General features: G+C 48.6%; 1 protein-coding gene across 1 annotated transcript in view; it reads left to right on the forward strand.

Annotated features, from left to right (window-relative positions):
• Positions 1-5,858: 5,858 nt before the first annotated feature.
• The window catches only part of CTNNBL1 (catenin beta like 1), a 47,348-nt gene continuing 35,760 nt past the window's right edge, over positions 5,859-17,446 (forward strand). Inside the window, exons 1-4 of the mRNA XM_071446678.1 lie at positions 5,859-6,009; positions 13,380-13,568; positions 15,729-15,835; positions 16,701-16,840. Coding sequence (XP_071302779.1) covers positions 5,980-6,009; positions 13,380-13,568; positions 15,729-15,835; positions 16,701-16,840 — 466 coding nt within the window. The 5' untranslated portion in view covers positions 5,859-5,979. The remainder of the gene's footprint in view (positions 6,010-13,379; positions 13,569-15,728; positions 15,836-16,700; positions 16,841-17,446) is intronic.

Consider the following 17,446-nt stretch of genomic DNA (forward strand, 5'->3'; position numbering starts at 1 on the left):
AATTCGGCTGCCTGTGCTTAAAATTAGTGTTAGCATCTATCATTTCCCTACACCAAATGGCTTTTGTGTCGGCACTTGGCAGCGCTCATCCGTCACCGGGGCTCCAGGCTGCCCAGCACCATGACCTCTCTGTCACTGTCACAGGACCGCTTGTTGGCAAAATGTCACCCAAAGAACAAGTGCAGCAGCTTGGCCTCTCCTTTCAGCTGGCCTGGTTGGCACTGCCAGCAGTGAGGGTGTCCTTTGTCCCCTTGGCAGGGCAGGCACCAACTCTCCCTGTCCCTGCAGCCCCACTGCAGCCAGGCATCTGGCAGGGCACAGCCTGACACGTGTCCTCTGGCATGGTGGCTCGCTGCCACAGTGCCATGATGCCAGTACAGCCATGGGGCCGGGTGCCTGTGGCTGCAGTGCCCTCAGCCATTCCTGGTGAGGTGAGCTGCTCCTGCCAGGCTGGTGCTGCCGGAGCTGTCGGCGTGATGAAAAGCCTCCCGCAGCAATGCAGATAACATACAAGCACAGGTCAGGCGAGGCCCCTGTAGCCCATCCATCAGGCGCAGCAGCTACAGGCGCTCCTGGTGCCACCATCTGATGCACGTTATCCGGCACAAATGTGTTTCTTCCCCCAAGGTTAAACGGATGAGTGAGGTTCAGGCGCTGACAGCTCCGCCTGCCCCGCGCCAGCGATAAACGAGCTGCAAGAACCAGAGGGGAAAAAAAAGGTTTGTTTTCTGTCAAACGCTCCTTTTGATGGTGCTGGCATGATGATGGTGGCAGTGCTGAGATGAGCGTGAGGATGGGACCTGCTCGTGGTGTGGCTGCAGGGCAGGCAGCGATGGCGCTGTCACAGCTGTGTTGGGTGATGGGCAAGAGCAAGGGCTTGGTGAGCTGCTGAAGTACTGAGTGATGCTGGCAGCAGGCACTTAGTGTGCCCCCAGTGTGCTGTCAAGCCATGCCGCGTTGGCAGGGATTGGATGGGATGGTGGCGAGCCTGATCCTTCCCAGGGTGCCTGCCTGCTCTGGTTGCTATCCCAGATAGAGTGCCAGGTGGGGATCCCCCACCCTTTGCAGTGTCCCTGCCAGGCTGCTGCTGCCCTGCTCAATGTCACACTCAGAGCCTGTCAACGTGAAAAAAGGTTTGCAGGCGATAAGCGATGGGGCTGCGGCCGCGCCGCGCCGCCCGTGCGTGATTTACTGCGGCGTCGCTAACGGAGCGCAGATTTTTCTTAATCTAAATTGAAAACTACTCAAGTAGAAAAATAATTTCATTGCTTCATCCTGAAGGGGCGGGGGAGAGGGAGGGGAAGAGCTGTGCCAGGGCAGGCAGGGCCACAGCTGCCTGCACCCTCTGCACCACCATTCCCCATGGCCTTGGGCAGCTCCTGCACTGGGGACATGCAGCAGCTGCTCCAGCTCAGCCAGAAACACTGGGTTGTGTGGGGAGGGGGCGGTTGCCAGGACTTAGCTCTGGGGCGTCAGGGCACACCCAGTCCCCGCTGGGATGAAGCCCCCCAGTGCAGGTTGATGCTGGCACAGGTGGGGATGTGCAGCCTCACAGATAGATTGGTAATTTGGAGCACGAGTGAATTCTGGGAGCATTTGCTGAGCTGGATAATAACGTGCCCAGTGAGCTGCATCCCATGCATGCTGCCAAATTAAAGAAATTTTTTTCTCCTTTAATTTAAAAGTCACCGTTGGGAAATCTCCACTGGCCGCAGCAGTGATTTCCCCTAGGCTGCCTTTCTGGAGAAATCTTTAATTTTGATTGTCACACTTTGTGGAGTTTATCTCAGGGAAGCAGAGCCATAAATAAGGTGCTGCTTCACCACCCAGCCTCCAACTGTACCAGGATAGTGAGTGGCATTGCCACAGGTGGGGAGCAGGGACAGTCTGACCACAGGCACCCTCTCCCCTTGCACCTTCCTCTTCCCTCCCCCTCCAGCCCCATCTACCCTCAGCTCAGTGCCTGGCTTCTCACAGTCTGATTTCACAGGTCAGCAACCTTTAATTACCCGGGCCTGTCCCCACCCCTCCCACCAAATGATTCGCAGGTTCATGAAAATCTCATTAACCATGAGACCACAGCTGGGTTCCCGTGCTGGCACTGGAGCCCTCCAGCTCCTGCTGTGCTATGGGCTCAGCCAGTGCTGTGCCCTGGCATCCAGCACCACGGGACCCCAGGACCAAGCATGCAGGGATCCTGGCCAGGAGCTGTGCCAGGCTTTCGGGGTGGGAAGGTGGCACTGGAGAGGGAGGGCACAGGCTATGTTTTGCTCCGTGCTTACACCTTCACAGCCCCAGCTCAGCTGGTCACGGTGCTGTGGGGCTGGAATGGGTGTCACGGTCAGACTGGGGAGGTGGCAGCTCCCAGGGCTTCCCCAGCACCTCCGGGGAATCAGCACACAACCCTGATAAGGGGCCTGTCCTCTCCCTCCTGGGGCCTGGGGAGGGCATCTCCCAGCAGCTCTGGAGCAATTAAGAAGTGGGAAGGGATTCAGGCAGCTCCCTTCGGCACAGAGCTGGCACAGCAGTGCCGGGTGAGCTCAGGAAAGGTTACACCATTTGCATTTTACCCTTCAGTAATTCCAACACTTACGGGTGCAATTAAGCAGCAGCCTGGTGTTATGAAGCTATCAGGGCGGAGAGACCTGAATCCCAACGATCCTGTGTGCGTGCCTGTCCCAGACTGCTCCATCTGTCTGCCGTGACACTGCCGCGATGCCAGCGGCTCGCAGGGATGGGCTGTGATTCCATCTCATGCCCATTGTCCCCTTGCTGGTGGCTCAGCCCTGTCCAGGCACCTGGGTTTGGTACTCTCAGAGGGTGAGCACATGGAGGGGAGTGAGTGTTGGGATGGTAGAGCAGGTCCAGGCTTGCACCATGCTCGTCACTACAACAAAGCATCTGATCTGATGGTGCCCTCCAAAGAACAGCCCCTGGCCTGCTTTGTTTAGTGTGTGACCCCCTGGTGGAGCAGAGCTGGATGGACCACAATGTCTGTCCCAGTGCCAGTGGCACATCTCTGGGGGGTCCTCAATGTTTGGTGGCCCCTACCCTCTGTGGGAGGACAGGGGCTCTGTGGCCATCCTCCTTCCCTGCTTCAGTGGGACAGCAGGCTGGGAGAACTGCTGCCTTCCCCTTTAAGCATCATCCCAGCTTAATTCGATGGTTTTGAGTCCTGGCTCATGATTTCTGCAGCAATTTGGGCTGAGATTTCTCTCTTTCCCTCCATTATCCACTCTGATTAACTCAGCTGGCCCTGTCAGCTCCCATTCCGGTGCGGGGAGCCCTGTGAGAGCCTGTTAAAATGCATGAGCCTGTGGCAGTCGCTCCACTGCCCAGCCAGGCTGAACCGAGGCAAGGGGCTGCAGGCAGCAGGGCTGTGGTGGGGAGCTGGGGACTGTGGGGGTCCAGGGATGGGGTGCAGGTGCTGTGGGGGTGCCAATGTCCCCCTCTGTCAGCATGGGGGCATCCTGGCCAGAGCTGAGCCGGGGGGGGACCCTGTGGGGTGCAGGACCCAGTTACCCCCACATGCCAGGCTGTTGGGTGGCTGAATCTTCCCCCATGCAAAGGCTCATTTCCCATTCCAGCTCTGACTTGTTCCCTTTTTCTCATTTTAATAAAGACGAAAGCATCCGGAAACGCGGCTGCACCCGCCAAAGAGCGAGATCTGACATAATTAAAAAGTGGCTTCAATCAGGCTGTTTTCCTAATGGTTTGTCATATCAGCCCACACGGCCCTGCACCCCCGGTGCTCCCAACCCCCTGAGGCATCATTTACATTTCTTAATAACCCCTCATTAATATTCATGACGTGGGGAGGGTAATAACGGCTGAGTGCACACCACTAATTCAATTTCAGCGAGCCTCAGTGTGTTTAGTTAATCACTGGGGGACCTGGGTTACTCAGTACAATTATTTATTCAGAATTAGATCTCGAGGCATCTGGGTTGAAACCTGAACTCGGAATAAAATTAAACCAGGATTCTCCTCCTCTCCTCCTCCCACCTCTGCTCCCATCCATGGTTCTGAGCATCCCCTGCAGCTCTGCTTTGCTGGGATGAGGATCTGGTGTTTCCATGCTGAGACCATTGCATAAGCCCCATCGGCAGCTGCTGCTGGCTGTGCCTATCCAGGGAAAAGTGTCAGGACAGGCCTGGGGTCATGGTCAGTCCTGAGGGTGGTACCCCATCCCCTGTGGAAGGGGGGTGCCTGGGAAGAGGAAGCCAGGAGTCCTTGTTCTCCTGACCAAGCCAAGTCCCAAGGTTTGCTCCAGCCCATCCAGAGCCTTCAGCCCCTTATGCAGCTGCATGTTCCACCTGGGAGAGGCTGGTGCCAGCGCCATGCAGCACCCACCACCTGGGGAAGGTGCTCATCTCTGTCCTTCATTTATTTCCTTGAGAGCTTTTTTAAATACTTTGATTTTGCTTTTTAATTCAGTATTTTGTCCCTGTGCTCCAACTCACCTTATTGGATAAAATTCTGTTATTGCATCGTGCCCTGTAGGACTGGATGAGAATTTGGCTTCCCAGGCAGCAATGTGGTGCCTGGGTTCTTCAAATTCCTGCTTTTATTTTTTTTTTGAGTGTTGCCCCTGGCCTTTGAGTCCTGTCAGGGAGGTGAATTGAACATTTTCTATCCCTTTTTTTAACAAGAAGCTCGAGGCAAAGGTGCCGTCCTCGCTCGCTGTGCTCAGGTTGGGGCTTTTCTTGTCACTGGTGGTTTTTGCCTTCCCCCAGCTCCTCCCAGAGCTGTTCCACTCACTGGGAATGAGGTGGAGGGGAAGCCTCGGGGCAGGAGCAGCTCATCATATACTGTGTGTCTGTGGGTGGTCAGTTCTTATCCCTACTTGTTGTGCTTATCCCTGGGTGGGAGTCAGGCTTCCCAGTAGCTGAATCCCATTCCCAGTATGTGCCAGTACCCCTCCAGTGTCTCCAAATGTGGAGGTTTCACAGCTGGGGAATTATCTGAACACTCAATACCCCAAAGCCAGACGAGCTAATAATTATCTTCTATTTATCTCATCTTTAACATGCAGATTTGTTGAGTTAATTTCACCATGACCGATCTCCTGTATTTTCTTGAAACAATGGGGGATGCAAGGGACTCCTTCAAAAACATTATATATTTTTTTAATTTTCTGAGATTTCTCAAACCAGACTCCTGCTGAGATAACTGCATAATAGTTGTGATCATGATGAAAAATTATTTTAGCTCAAAACTGTTTTTTAAAGCACAGTTGAAATAAATTCAGTACGATTTTGGCTGAGTTGACTCTCTCCTAATTATTCTTATTTGTTAAATTGAGAAATGCCTCAATCTGTCTGGGTTTCTGCATCTTGTGGAATTACAGAGCGATTTGTCACGACCTCAGCAAGCAGAGGGGCCGTCACGCCGCTGCTGCCGCGCTCAGGGCCCGGTTATTGGCGTGCTTTCAAGGTGACAGCGGTTAATGACGCCGGGTATAAATAGAAATGTGTTGTCAATAACCGCTGGCAGCGCCTTTGCAAGGTTATGGAAAACGTGGCCCGTAAAACGCTGATTCCCGCTGGCCCGGGGGCAGCGCTCGGGGACTCTGCCGGGTGTCGCTGCCCCCGGGGCACAGCGGGGACGGGCCCGCCGTGGCACCGGCTGCTCGGGGCAGGGCGGGCCCTCCTGTCTCCGGGGTACATCGGGGTCTCATTCTCTCCCTGCCCTGTGCCATGGGGCACCGGGGGACAGGCGGGAGGTCCCCGAGCCCAGCCTCGGGACCGTGAGGGGCGGGGGTGGCCCCTGCGGCCTCGCACCCGTTCGCGACAGCCCCGCGCTGCTTTACGGCGGTGTGGCGCCTCCCGCCTCTCCCTTTCCGGCACGGTCCAGCCCGCCTCGCTTTCCGGCAGTGTGGCGCCCCGCCACCCGGCCTGCGCTGCCTGCCTTACGGCAGGTGTCGCACGCCCCCGGTGGTTTGCGACAGGTTCCCGGTGGCGGGGCCCGGTGGGTGCGATGGACGTGGGGGAGCTGCTCAGCTACCAGGTGAGCTGGGGAGGTTGGGCCGTGCTGCGGGTGTCGCGGCCCCCTGTGCGGAGGTGACCTCGTCCGTGGCCCCGCTGCGGTGGCAGCGGTGCTGCTCCAGCTCCGGTGCGGCCGCGGGCCTGGGGCGGCCGCCGTGCGGGGCCTCACCGGCCGCACTCCACGGGGACTGGTTAAATTGCCGCTAAGTTTTGGGGGTCTCTCCCCTTCTTCGGAGCGGCGGTGACCGGTAGGAGCCGATTACCGGGGGCTCGGCGGCTTTGCCGGTGTCCGTTCGGCCACAGATGGGCAGATTGTGCCCGCCTGAGCTGGAGCGGAGCCTGAGCTCCTTCCGTGGCTGTTCTAGCGTGTCTTTTTCTCCCTGTTTTATGACAAAACCCATTTAATTTCATTTTTATCAAAATATGTTTTTAAAAGTTTTCCTTATAAAAGTTTTCCTTTACTCACAGCATTTTCTTCCCTTGCCCTGCGGTCACTGATGGCTCGTTGTGTGCAGGTGTTGAGTGCTTTATTGTCCGGGAGCAGATTTCAGGTGTTCCTGTGAAACAGGGAATGAGGGCATGACCTGCAGTAACATTTTGACACTTTGTCTGGGATATAGCCGGGCTTTGTTTGACTTCTCAGCCCGGCTGCAGCCGTGGGGTTTCCATGGGTGAGGAAAACACCCCGAGGCATTTTCAGCCGTGTAGGTGTGGCCAGGTCTGCTCCGAGCTGAGAGCACAGAATTCCTGGTGGAACTCGGTGCCCTCCTGGTGTGCCTGAGTCCGTGGAGCACAGAGGTGAAGGGAGTGTCTTGCTGATCACTCCATGCTTGTGCTTTGGGAATGTGGTGTTTGGAGATGCTCGGGGGAAAAGGGGAAGTTGCTGTTGGGTTTGAGAAGTTTCTCAGCCGTTTTCCCAATGGTATTGAAGTTTCTGGGGCAGTCTGTCTTTGAGAACTCCACTGGATTCTTCCTTGATAATCTCCAGGATGTTTCCTTCTGTGGATTGCTCTGTCTCAAACATCCCTTCACATCCTGCTGCGTCCAACAGCACAGCCCTGCTGCTCTGAGATCCACTCTGCCTCTATTTCTGTATTTCTCTATCTTTTTCAAATGTGATTTCTCAACATCAAATTAGAATTCTCATTTCTTACATTCCTATGATTCTTTGGCCTTCTCCACCCCATCTAGGGCTTAGCAATGTCATCCCTTACATGTCTGGTATGCAGGTTAAGACACAGAGAGGTAAACTCAAATGAACTTTGTAATTTTTTAAGCAAGTTCCAGTTTGAGGTTTTGTTAGGTGGTTTTTCTCTTGCTCTCAGGATGTGAACTCCCCAGGATTCCCTTCACTCTGGAGGGAAGTGTCCATCCACTTTGCTTGGCTTGCTTGGATTTTGTGCAGCTTTCCCTTGGATGAGCTTTCAGCACGGGCAGGGGGTGATTGCCTGTGACAGTGGGGGGCTCTGTTCTGTCAAGGTAAAGAAGTGCTGCTTAGCTGCAGGGTATCTAAATTTTAATTCCATTTCTTGCTGCTAAAATTGTTCTTAGCTGTGGGGAAAAGCATTCTGCAGCTTTCAGCCAACTGCTGAAATAGTTCCTGAAGGATTTGTCCTGGCTCTGTGCTCTCCTGGGCTCTCAGCTGAATGCAGGTGGTTCTTGTGTCACCGGCTGGGGTGATGCTTTAGTGAGCATTGGAAGTCAGTGGTGCTGAGTTCAGACCTCCAGAACTGGGTACAATGGTGGGTACAGGTGAAAAAAGTGGAGGAGCAGCAAGCAGGCAAATAGCTCTGGTTCTGAGAAAATGAGATTGCCTTCTGTGAGGGCATTTCCTGCTGGGAGGTGGGGGAAAATAGTTGGAAGCAGCAGATTTCACTGCCTCCCATTCTGTGGGTCAGGCTCTGCCTTCGGGGAGGGTGGCTTGAAGAAGATGGCCAGGGGAGGGTGGTTTGGCAGCTCCCCCAGCAGCTCCTGGCCTGCTCCAGCCCTGGATTTGGGAGCTTCCTTGCTCTGGGCTGGGCTGTGGACTGGCTCAAGGTCTCCTTGGCTGTCCTCATTGCAGGGATGGTACCGGCTGGCAGGGAGGTGGTGTGATGCCTCAGCTCTCTGATTTTAATCTCTTGCTGCAAATGAGTTGGTCTTCTTAACCTCCCTCAGCACAGCCCAAAATAATGGCTTTCCTCTTACACTGTTTTGAATTTTCTCCTCTAAATGTGTAATCTGTGCCCTTGCTTCGGCAAGAAGATGTTCTCCCTCAGAGCCAAACTTGGCGTGGAAGACTGCAGGCACCGTGCCACCAATTCAGCACCAAGTGTCTGCCAGAACTAGAAAAGAAACCTCTTGCAACAAAAAATACAATTAAACAGCACCTGGCCGTTTATCCAAAGCTCAGGAATCCATAAACTTTACGTGTTGCTGCAAAACAGTTGCAGATGGTCTAAAGTGATGATTAAATATTGCTGCTGTTTGCCCAGATCCTCCGTGTTTGGTCTCTGATTACAGAGGGTAATTAAGAGGACAATGCCAACTCCGGGGCTATTCAGAGTCTTCTTTCAGTTGTCTTGGGAAGGAATAAGGGAGGTTATTTGAATTCTCATTAACGGCAGATTTCATCGGTGTGAGTGATCATTGCAAAGCACCGATTGTCGGTAAGATCAAGTAGCAGAGGAAGCAGTAACTGCTGGGGCGAGATCTGCCTTCAGCACACTGGGTGATCTCCCCGGGGTCTGTCAGGGTTGTACAGGGATGGATCTCTGTGTATCATCATTTCTGCTGCTGGTATGGATAATTTGCTGTCAATTTGCAATGTAATGGATGCATCTGATGGTAGGGGCAGCTCAGCTGAGCTGGGTGTTGGCGACTCACAGCATTATTACCCCAGTAGTTCCTCTGCTGCTGGCAGTTAAAACAAGGAGCTGACATTGGCTCAGCTGTCTGCCTCATCCCTTGGCTCTGCTCCTGGGAGTGCAGCCCCATGCTGCCAGAGCTGCCTTGGTGCTCTCACAAGGGTGGCAAGTGAAGCTCTAGTTTACTTCCCAGTGTATTGTCTTTGACCACCAAACCAGGGGGTGTCAAGAAAGATCCCTGTCCTGCTCTTCCCTGATGTGTTCCTTGGGTGGTTTAGAGCCTCACAAGGGAGGCTGGAGGGCACAGGGGTTAATTCCCTATGAAATTAATAATCTGTATTCATGTGGGTACAGTGTGCACCTGTCATTGCATTTGCCTCAAATTGTGTGATTTTGGAGCTCGGGTCTCTGAGATTTCTGATTTTCCTGGGGTACCAGTTCTTCCAGATTTTAGCACTCAGATCCTGCACCATTTAGAAGTGCTGTGTGTCATGCCTCAGGAAGAAAAAGCATGGGGAAAGTGAGATTGATCGTAGCCTGGTTTATCACAAACATTGGAAACAAAATTAGGAAGTCATTGAAGATTCCTCTGGAGATTATGATCCCAAACTGACAGCTGCTGTGCTGCTTTCTGAGTGGCTCTTTGGAGCAGCCTGGGATGTGGGCATAGAAGCTGCATCATTTATGAAGATTTATTTCAGATTTTATTAACAAAAAATTTCTGAGCTTCACCGTAATGACGTTACTTACAAAACAGATACCTTAGTAATATGAAACTCCTGAGTATTTCCTGAGTAATATGAAACTACTGAGACCTCTCTAAACCTTCCTTATGTTTGGCAAAGGCTGAAGCAATCAGGATTCTGAGAAATGTGTGTTCTGATTTTGTGGTGTACTTAACCCTGATATTAATGTGCAATCAGTGCTTGGAGGGAGCCCAGGGGCGCTGGCAGATTATTGTGCTTTGATTTAGGACATTGTTTCCCTGTTCCTCATGTGACATGTGGCTGATGCTGCTCCTGCTGCCCACACTGAGGTCAGGCTTGGCCTTACCCCAGACCAGGACCTGTGTCAGGTGTGTCAGGGGAAAGTCTGTACCAAAGGCTGGGCCCCAGGGAGTGTCTGTCAGCTAACAGACAGAACCAGTACAGGAGGACAAGAGAAAGGGAAAGATAATCCTCCCGTTCCCAATTACCAGCTTCTGTTTACTTTATCATATTTTATAAACAGTAGCTTTTTTTAAATCCTTTTGTATTCATTGGTTTTTGTGTGGTGCTATCAGTGTTAGATTTAAATGAAAATGCCTGCTGAATAAATTACTGTGAATGCCCTGCATTCATCAGGAACAGAATTAAGCTTAGCTAACATAGCAATTGAAAAATGCTTTTCTTGTGCATTTTCAAATGAATTCTAACTTCTTGCCAGATTCACCTTAGCACGGCTAAGTAAAAAACCCCACATTTTGTTTATCAAATGATTAACTTTCTCTTTTCTACCAGAAAGGCAGAACTTGTGCAGATGTCTGTGAAGCTGTGGAATTGGTTAAATAAATGTGTTTGGACATAATCTGTGTGTTTGCTGAGCGAAATGCACCAGGCTCGGTGCAGCAACCTATGAGCTTAATTCTTGCTAGTTGGTAAGAGTCCTTTGTAAAACACAAATGCAAACCCTAGATGAAAATCAATGAACAGAAAGTAATGCCTGCCTTAAATCAGTTGTTCATGACTGTGCATCTCTTGTGGAATGAGCAGGACCCAGGTGTTCCACTCAGGCCTTGGTTTCTTGGCTTTAATAAGTGCTGGTTTGGAACAGCAATGTTCTTAGCGAGGTTTTTGCATAACATCAATAAGGAGAGGCAAAGCCTTAATGCCTGCTTAATAGCGTTTGCCCGAATTCAATTACTGCCTATTGCCAGGCTCTGGCAGCGTTAATGATCACACACGGGGCACTTCCCTGATTTATCATAATGATTCTGCTATGATTCTGCTCCGTGGTACAGAGCCTCCCCCAGCAATGCATAAATACCAAAAAGGGTAAAATAATTGAGATGGAAGCAAGAGTGTAAATTCTGATTTTGAGGATTGTGTACTCAGAGGAAATGGAGATGGTTTCATGATGGAGTTTTGGTTTAGGTTTTGTTTTGGGATGCAATCCCTTCCTATGGCACATGACTTTGCATCTGATAGACCCCCTGCTCCCTCAGCCTCTCATTACACCTCAGGCTTGCCAGGGGCTTTGGTCCTTTTTAATGTTTAGAAATGAGAGTGAGGTTTGAGATTCCCATTCCAAATTAGGAACATCCATGGCAAATCTTGTTGAAATTTAGATGTAAATTTTGGGATTTATGTCCCTAATTGCTGTATTTGTGTTTATGACATTAATCTGGCAAAGATGGTTTAGGATGGTATTACCAAGGAGTGAGTGGAAGGACATAGGAAGGGCAGGGCCCCTTGTGACATCAAGGACATTGAGTAAGGAGTATGCATTTACTGAAATTTTTTCCTTGGATGATGTCATTTAGAAGAGCACCTTTTCCTTATTCTTTTTATGGGTTTGCTGGTTGCTCTGGGAGCGTTTGAATTATTAGTTGTTGTCAATGACACATTTGTTTCCAAATGGATCTATGTGAAATTATATTTTAATGGACCTAGAAGATAAGTAATAGGAATCTGCTTAAAAAAAACCCCAATCCACAAAACCCTCCAAGCAAATAAATTTTTCATCTCACAGAATCTCTGGGTATGCTTCCACGTCATGGCTATTGAATTATGAGCTGAGTAACTGCTTTAAAAGTGCATGGAGGCACTTTAGAAGGGTTTTAAGTCGGGAATGTACCATCTGTAATGGAAATGGCAGAGAAGATATAGAGAGAAAGGAGACAGATAACAGAGCTTGAACAGGTTTGCCTGGGAGCGAGCAGATACAGCTCTGATTTGTGCTAATGTGTTGTCTGGGAAACTTGATTCTGCATCTTCCCTGAAGTGGTGACAAGGTGGTAACCCTGTAAAAAGGTGATCCCAGCCAGGCTGCTGTCTGGCCTGCTTCTTAACTATAATTAACTCCTCATGTGCTTTTTGGGGCTGGGGGGGGGGGGGGGGTGGGTGGTATTTTTTTATGTCTCCTGAAAGCAGCATTTTCTCCAGAGCAGATGATTTACCAGCTTGTCATTGGGCTGTGCCACTGGTGCAGTGCGTGGCAGAACTGGAACCACAGCTGGATTCCCTTGGGAGCCTGGAAGGTTTATTACCTTCTGCAGCCCAAAAGTTCCCAACCTGCCAGGAAGGTGGAAATTCCATCTTGATGCTCACACTAGTGCCAGACCTGGCAGGAGAATGACGCTGTCGCATATTTCATCTGCACCTTTCTTTGGATCAAACATGAGAAGGATCTCAGTCCCACATGAAAGCAGAGCCTGTGTTCATGGAAGCCTGGTGTGACTTTTGCCATTTTAGACAAAGGGTCACACAGAGCAGAAGAGCAGGGGCTGCCTGCCAGGTGATGTTTTATAAATTAAGATGGACATGTGTTAGACCTAATGAGGTTACAAAATCAACTACCAGGGGACTTGAGCAGTGATGTAAAGTAAAAGTATTTTTGTTATTATTTTATTATTCTTGCAACATACACTCCTCTTAAATAGTAAAGAATTAAGCTTTGTTTTGCTGTAGTTATAGAGCATAGAGTACTCCTGTTCCAGCTTGGTTGTCCTTCAAAAATGTGAGAGACCAAATTTAATGTCCTTGTAGCTTTTGAAGGGAAAGTTTTTTCTTCTGTTGTAAATGCTTTTATCCCTTTCTGCCTGAATGAAAACATGGGATTAGGATTAATGGACTTCTTCTTGCCCTTGGCAAATTACCTTTAATTTTGACAATCAACTAGAAATAGTGGAATAAAATAATAGGTTGTTCCAAGCAAACCATGATGTTTTGGGCACTGTTTAATCCTGTGCCAAGCCCCTGCAGAGCTGCAGCAAGCAGCAGTCCTCCTTGTCCTACCTACTCTGAGTTGGGCTGATTCTGCTTTTACTTGTCAGCAAACTTCAGACAGAAGGATGGGGGTGAAATGGGAGGCACACAGGAATTCAATATAGTCTTGTATACATTGTGGGTAAAAAATTATCATTCCCTGCTGTCTGCTGAGCATATCAGTCTGCTGGCTGTGAAATGTGGGGTTGTCTGAGCTGAGTCAGCAGATTGGGGTTCCTTGATGGGCAGCTGTGCCCCACTGAGCAGGGCTGCTTGGCCACTCCTTGTCTGTGCACTCCTTGTCCTTGCTGTCTATGAAGATATTTTCCCGTGAATTGTGTTCATAGATCAAAGAAGGTAGGATGTTGACACAGCTCTTGGCAGAGGCATTCATCTACTCATGTGATGTTCCACTTCACTAAATTAATTTCCTTTCCAGTTTTCAGAGTTGTTAAGTGTCGTGTAAGCAAATCTTTTAAACTTGTAAGAATTTCCTCAGTATGGTTTGTAATATTGGTATTCTGGTTTGCAAGGGTCACTAAACACTTATATTCATTCACCTTTTATTTCTGTGACTTCAGCCTAACAGAGGGACAAAAAGACCCCGTGATGAAGAGGAAGAGGAAATCAAAGCACGTCGGAAACAAGCCAGTGCCCGAGAGCATGGCCGTCACAGGGAAGAGGAGTCTGCTGCCCTGGAAGAAACTGATGACGAGAAGAAGAAACTCCTTCAGATAATTGAGAGGGATGGAGAAGAGGAAGATGAGGAAGTAAGTCCTCTGGGAAAGGAGAGGCAGTGGAAATAACCAAACACTAAATCCCTTCTCTGTGATTCCCATTTCTTGCCATGTAGGTGGTGAGGCTTAACGTGATTTTTCTGTGCTCGTACAGCTTCAGGTTGTGGGTTTGCTTTCCTGCCCTGCGGGGTGTTCATTAATTTCAAATTTCTCAAATATATCAGCTGAGGATTTAAAGTGGGGACAAAAGGGAGAAGGCTTTCAAGTCTAATCTCTGTTTGGTCTGAGAATACCCAGATCACCTTCTAAAGTATATTTTTAGGAAACAGTTTCTGTGTTCTAACCAATTTCCTGACGATTGTTCTCATCAGTGCCCCCAACCATGCAGCTTCTCCCACTCTTTGTAGCTGTGCAGCAGCAGCAGCAAATAAACAAACATTCTTCTGTACAAGAAAGGTCTTGGGTCAGAGGAGGGGGGTGGCAGCTGTCAAGGGTAAATGATTTCAAGCCTTGGAGACAGAAATCCAATGCTGCATTGGCCTTTCTGCCAAGGGCCAGGGAAAAGATCACTTTATAAATGTGACACATGGATTGGTATAAATCTAGAAGATATTTGCTTCCTGCTGCCTGTGTCCTGTTTGATAAAAAAACAAGTGATATTCACCACTGCAGAATCGTGTAGCTTTGTAAAATATCATTGTCCTTTGTATACAGCATTGCCAGCATCCGTCTTTAAGAATCTCCCTCTTTTTTTGATGTTGAGCTATTGCCATGACAGTTGTTGCTGATAGCAGAGAAAGATAATGCAGGATTTCTGTAGCATTTCAGCTCCAGGGAGGATGGATCGAGAAAAGAGGAGTCCTCCTGACTGGCTGGAGTCTTGTGGATTCCTGCAGTGTGCCAGTCCCTCATCTTTGTCAAGTGGAGTCCTTCCAGCCAGACATTTTAAAGGCTGAAAGTCCAGGCTTTAGAACTCAAATCTCTTGTTTATTACTTTGGACTGCAGTTAATATAAGTGCCATTGAAATGTGCTTTGTCCCAGTAAATTTGATGTGAAGAAGCTAATCTGTAGGACACTGCAATACTGAATGCAAATTCAATACAAGATATAAAGCAGATCCTAATGGAGATATCATAGTGATATGTGTTAGAGGAAGCAAAGAATCAAAGGGAACAGAAGGAAGCAGTGTCAGCATGTGTGGGTTGAAATCCCAGTGCAAGAAGAATGTGCTTTGGGCACTGTAGTATTGATTGGCTGAATGGGGTGATGACATGAGGGGGATGGCAAGAGACAGGTTGGGCAAAGGAACGGAGGAAATCCAATCATAACTGAAGGCTGGGGCTAGTGTTGTTATTGTAATGGAGTTTGCTGAAGAAATGGAGGTTTTCTGTCTCATACCAGATTGCTGCTTAGAGTCACTGACCAAAGAATCTGCAACACCAGCAGCAGCTCTTGATTTAATCCTGAAGGGCACTTGGCTAAAGATCGGAGGGTGTCTGGTTTGGTTTTTGTTTTAAGAGCTTCTCTTAAATAGTGGTTGTAACACAGTCAGAGGAGAGGGAAGAGGTTACACAGGGAAATCTATATCATCAATTTTTTAATAAAAGAAGTGCATTAAAGCCATAAACAAAGGAAAATGTTTGTAGGTGTCAGGGAGGCAGCCGAGGTTGTATTGCTGCTGTACAGTAAATATACAACTCCAGCTGAGAAACACCTTAGGAGCATTTACAAAATAAAGAGAAAATACTAGAGTAGAATATTGATTTATTTTTTTTCTTTAGGAAAAGGCTTTAAGATAACAGTGAAAGCTTATCCAAGTGAGGAAAATGTGGAAGAACATAACTTCAGGGCAGTTAAATGTAGCCTTCAAAAAAACAATAGCACAACAAGGGACTTCCGTGGAGAAGCTCTCTGTGGGCACAGGCTGTGAGTGCAGGTTTGCTCTATGTCAGAAGCAAAAAAACCTCGATATGAACTGGTGGTGCCAGGTTATAACAGGTGTGAAAGAGCAGCTCGAGGTCTGAGCTGGAGTCAGTAGTGATGGCATGTGAGGTGTTTGGCAGCTCTCTGCAGGGAGATTCCAAAGCTGGCTGGAATTCCCAGGGCTCTGGGCCTGGCTGCAGTCCCACCACATTGCTGATATTTCTCCAGCCATCCAAAGCTCATTTTTCTGCCTTTTCTGATTTGGTCAGGAGGAACCTTTGGATGAAAGTTCAGTGAAGAAGATGATTCTTACCTTTGAGAAGAGATCCTACAAAAACCAGGAGCTGCGGATCAAGTTTCCTGATAATCCAGAGAAGTAAGACTGTACTTAACTTTTTTTCCTTTGATTTTAGGTGTAAGCCTAAATCAATTGCTGGAATATAGAGATGTTTTCAGTTACATAAGGCTTATGTAACAGCAGTTATTGTCTTGTAGTTTTTCTAAATATTATTTGAAACTGACTTTGTTAATTAAAAATGGCTTTGTTGAGACTCTGGTGCGGCCAATATATGGCTGGCAGCACAAAAACCATCATCAGCAATAATTAAAGATTTCATTCCATCATCTGATGTGAAGGTGTGTGCTTGCATACCAGCCAGAGGTCTGTGTGGGGAGGAAATCATTTCATGTTACCTAGTGCTGTGGTGAGCAGAACAGCTGGATGGGCTCCGAGACCCAGATGTGTGTTTGTGTCCTTGAAGCCTCTTCCTCCCTTCTAGATGTTCTGTTATTCACATTACAGGGATTTCTTCCTACAGTTCAGTGCCATTATTTTTTGTCCAGTTTGCTGTCCTTTCCCTTACCCAGATTATATTTATGGAGTTCAGACTCATACAACCCACATACTAATATGTGCTAGCTAGGGAAAGTGCAGCGCTCTGCAGAATTTATTTTAAAAGCAAGTTTTCTCATGTGTGGCTGCAGCATCTTGATTTTAATTTCTTCTTGAAATTCTAGAACTGATTTACAAAATTGGAACAAATCTGCTTATTTACTCTATGTAAATTATACAGTAGAAATGTTTATGCTCTCCAGGATTAAACTTCAAGGGGCAGGTGTAGGACAGGGAGGATAGAAATGCTGGTGCCATGTGCATCTGGGGTGACAAGTCCTATGTGGCATCTCCTGGAAGGTAGTGGCCTCTTCTTGCCTTTTTGTTACCTTTTTTTGTCTTGCCTCAGGTTTATGGAGTCAGAGCTGGATTTAAATGACATCATTCAGGAAATGCACGTGATTGCGACGATGCCCGGCCTGTATCACCTGCTGGTGGAGCTGAACGCTGTGCAGTCTCTGCTTGGGCTGCTGGGACATGACAACACAGATATCCTTCAGTTGTTAAAGCAGCTCTCATGGGAGAGGCTTTCTACGGACTTTTCTGTAATCTCTCATATCCTCTTTCTCAGGCTCCTGTTGATGTTTTTCTCGTCTTCCCACCACACTGAATTTATGTGTTGGTTTTTCATTTTTTTCCCAGTGAAAGCTGTCTTTGTTCAAATACTATTGATTCTGAATTTTTTTCAGTGCTGTTATTCTCCTTTCTTGTTTTATGACCCTTTCATCTAGTTTTGAGTGGCAGTGTTAAGAGTGTGAGCAGATGAGCAGCACAGGAGAAGTGAAGGCCTGGGCTTAGCAGCAATAATCTCAGACTGCAAACTTTGGAATAGCCCCAGTGAAAATTAAACTGTTTTGCCCCTTCTTGCTGAGAACTGAGCTGTCAGGCTGTCAGCTGTTTGTCATGGACTAGCTCACCACATGCTTCACCTTAGTTTGTAAATATGCCCTCTTCATGTGCCCCTACCTTTAGTTGGGTGTGCACAGACCTCAAGGCTGTGGGTGACCCCTCTAGTTAAATACATATCCAGAGACAATTCCATTTCCATGCTCACTGAGGTCCAATGTCAGTGATTCTGATCCCTCTGTGCACCTG

This window comes from Agelaius tricolor, unplaced genomic scaffold (assembly GCF_023055355.1).
Source record: "Agelaius tricolor isolate 1412-34295 unplaced genomic scaffold, bAgeTri1.0.p SCAF_23, whole genome shotgun sequence".
Classification (NCBI taxonomy): Eukaryota; Metazoa; Chordata; class Aves; order Passeriformes; family Icteridae; genus Agelaius; species Agelaius tricolor.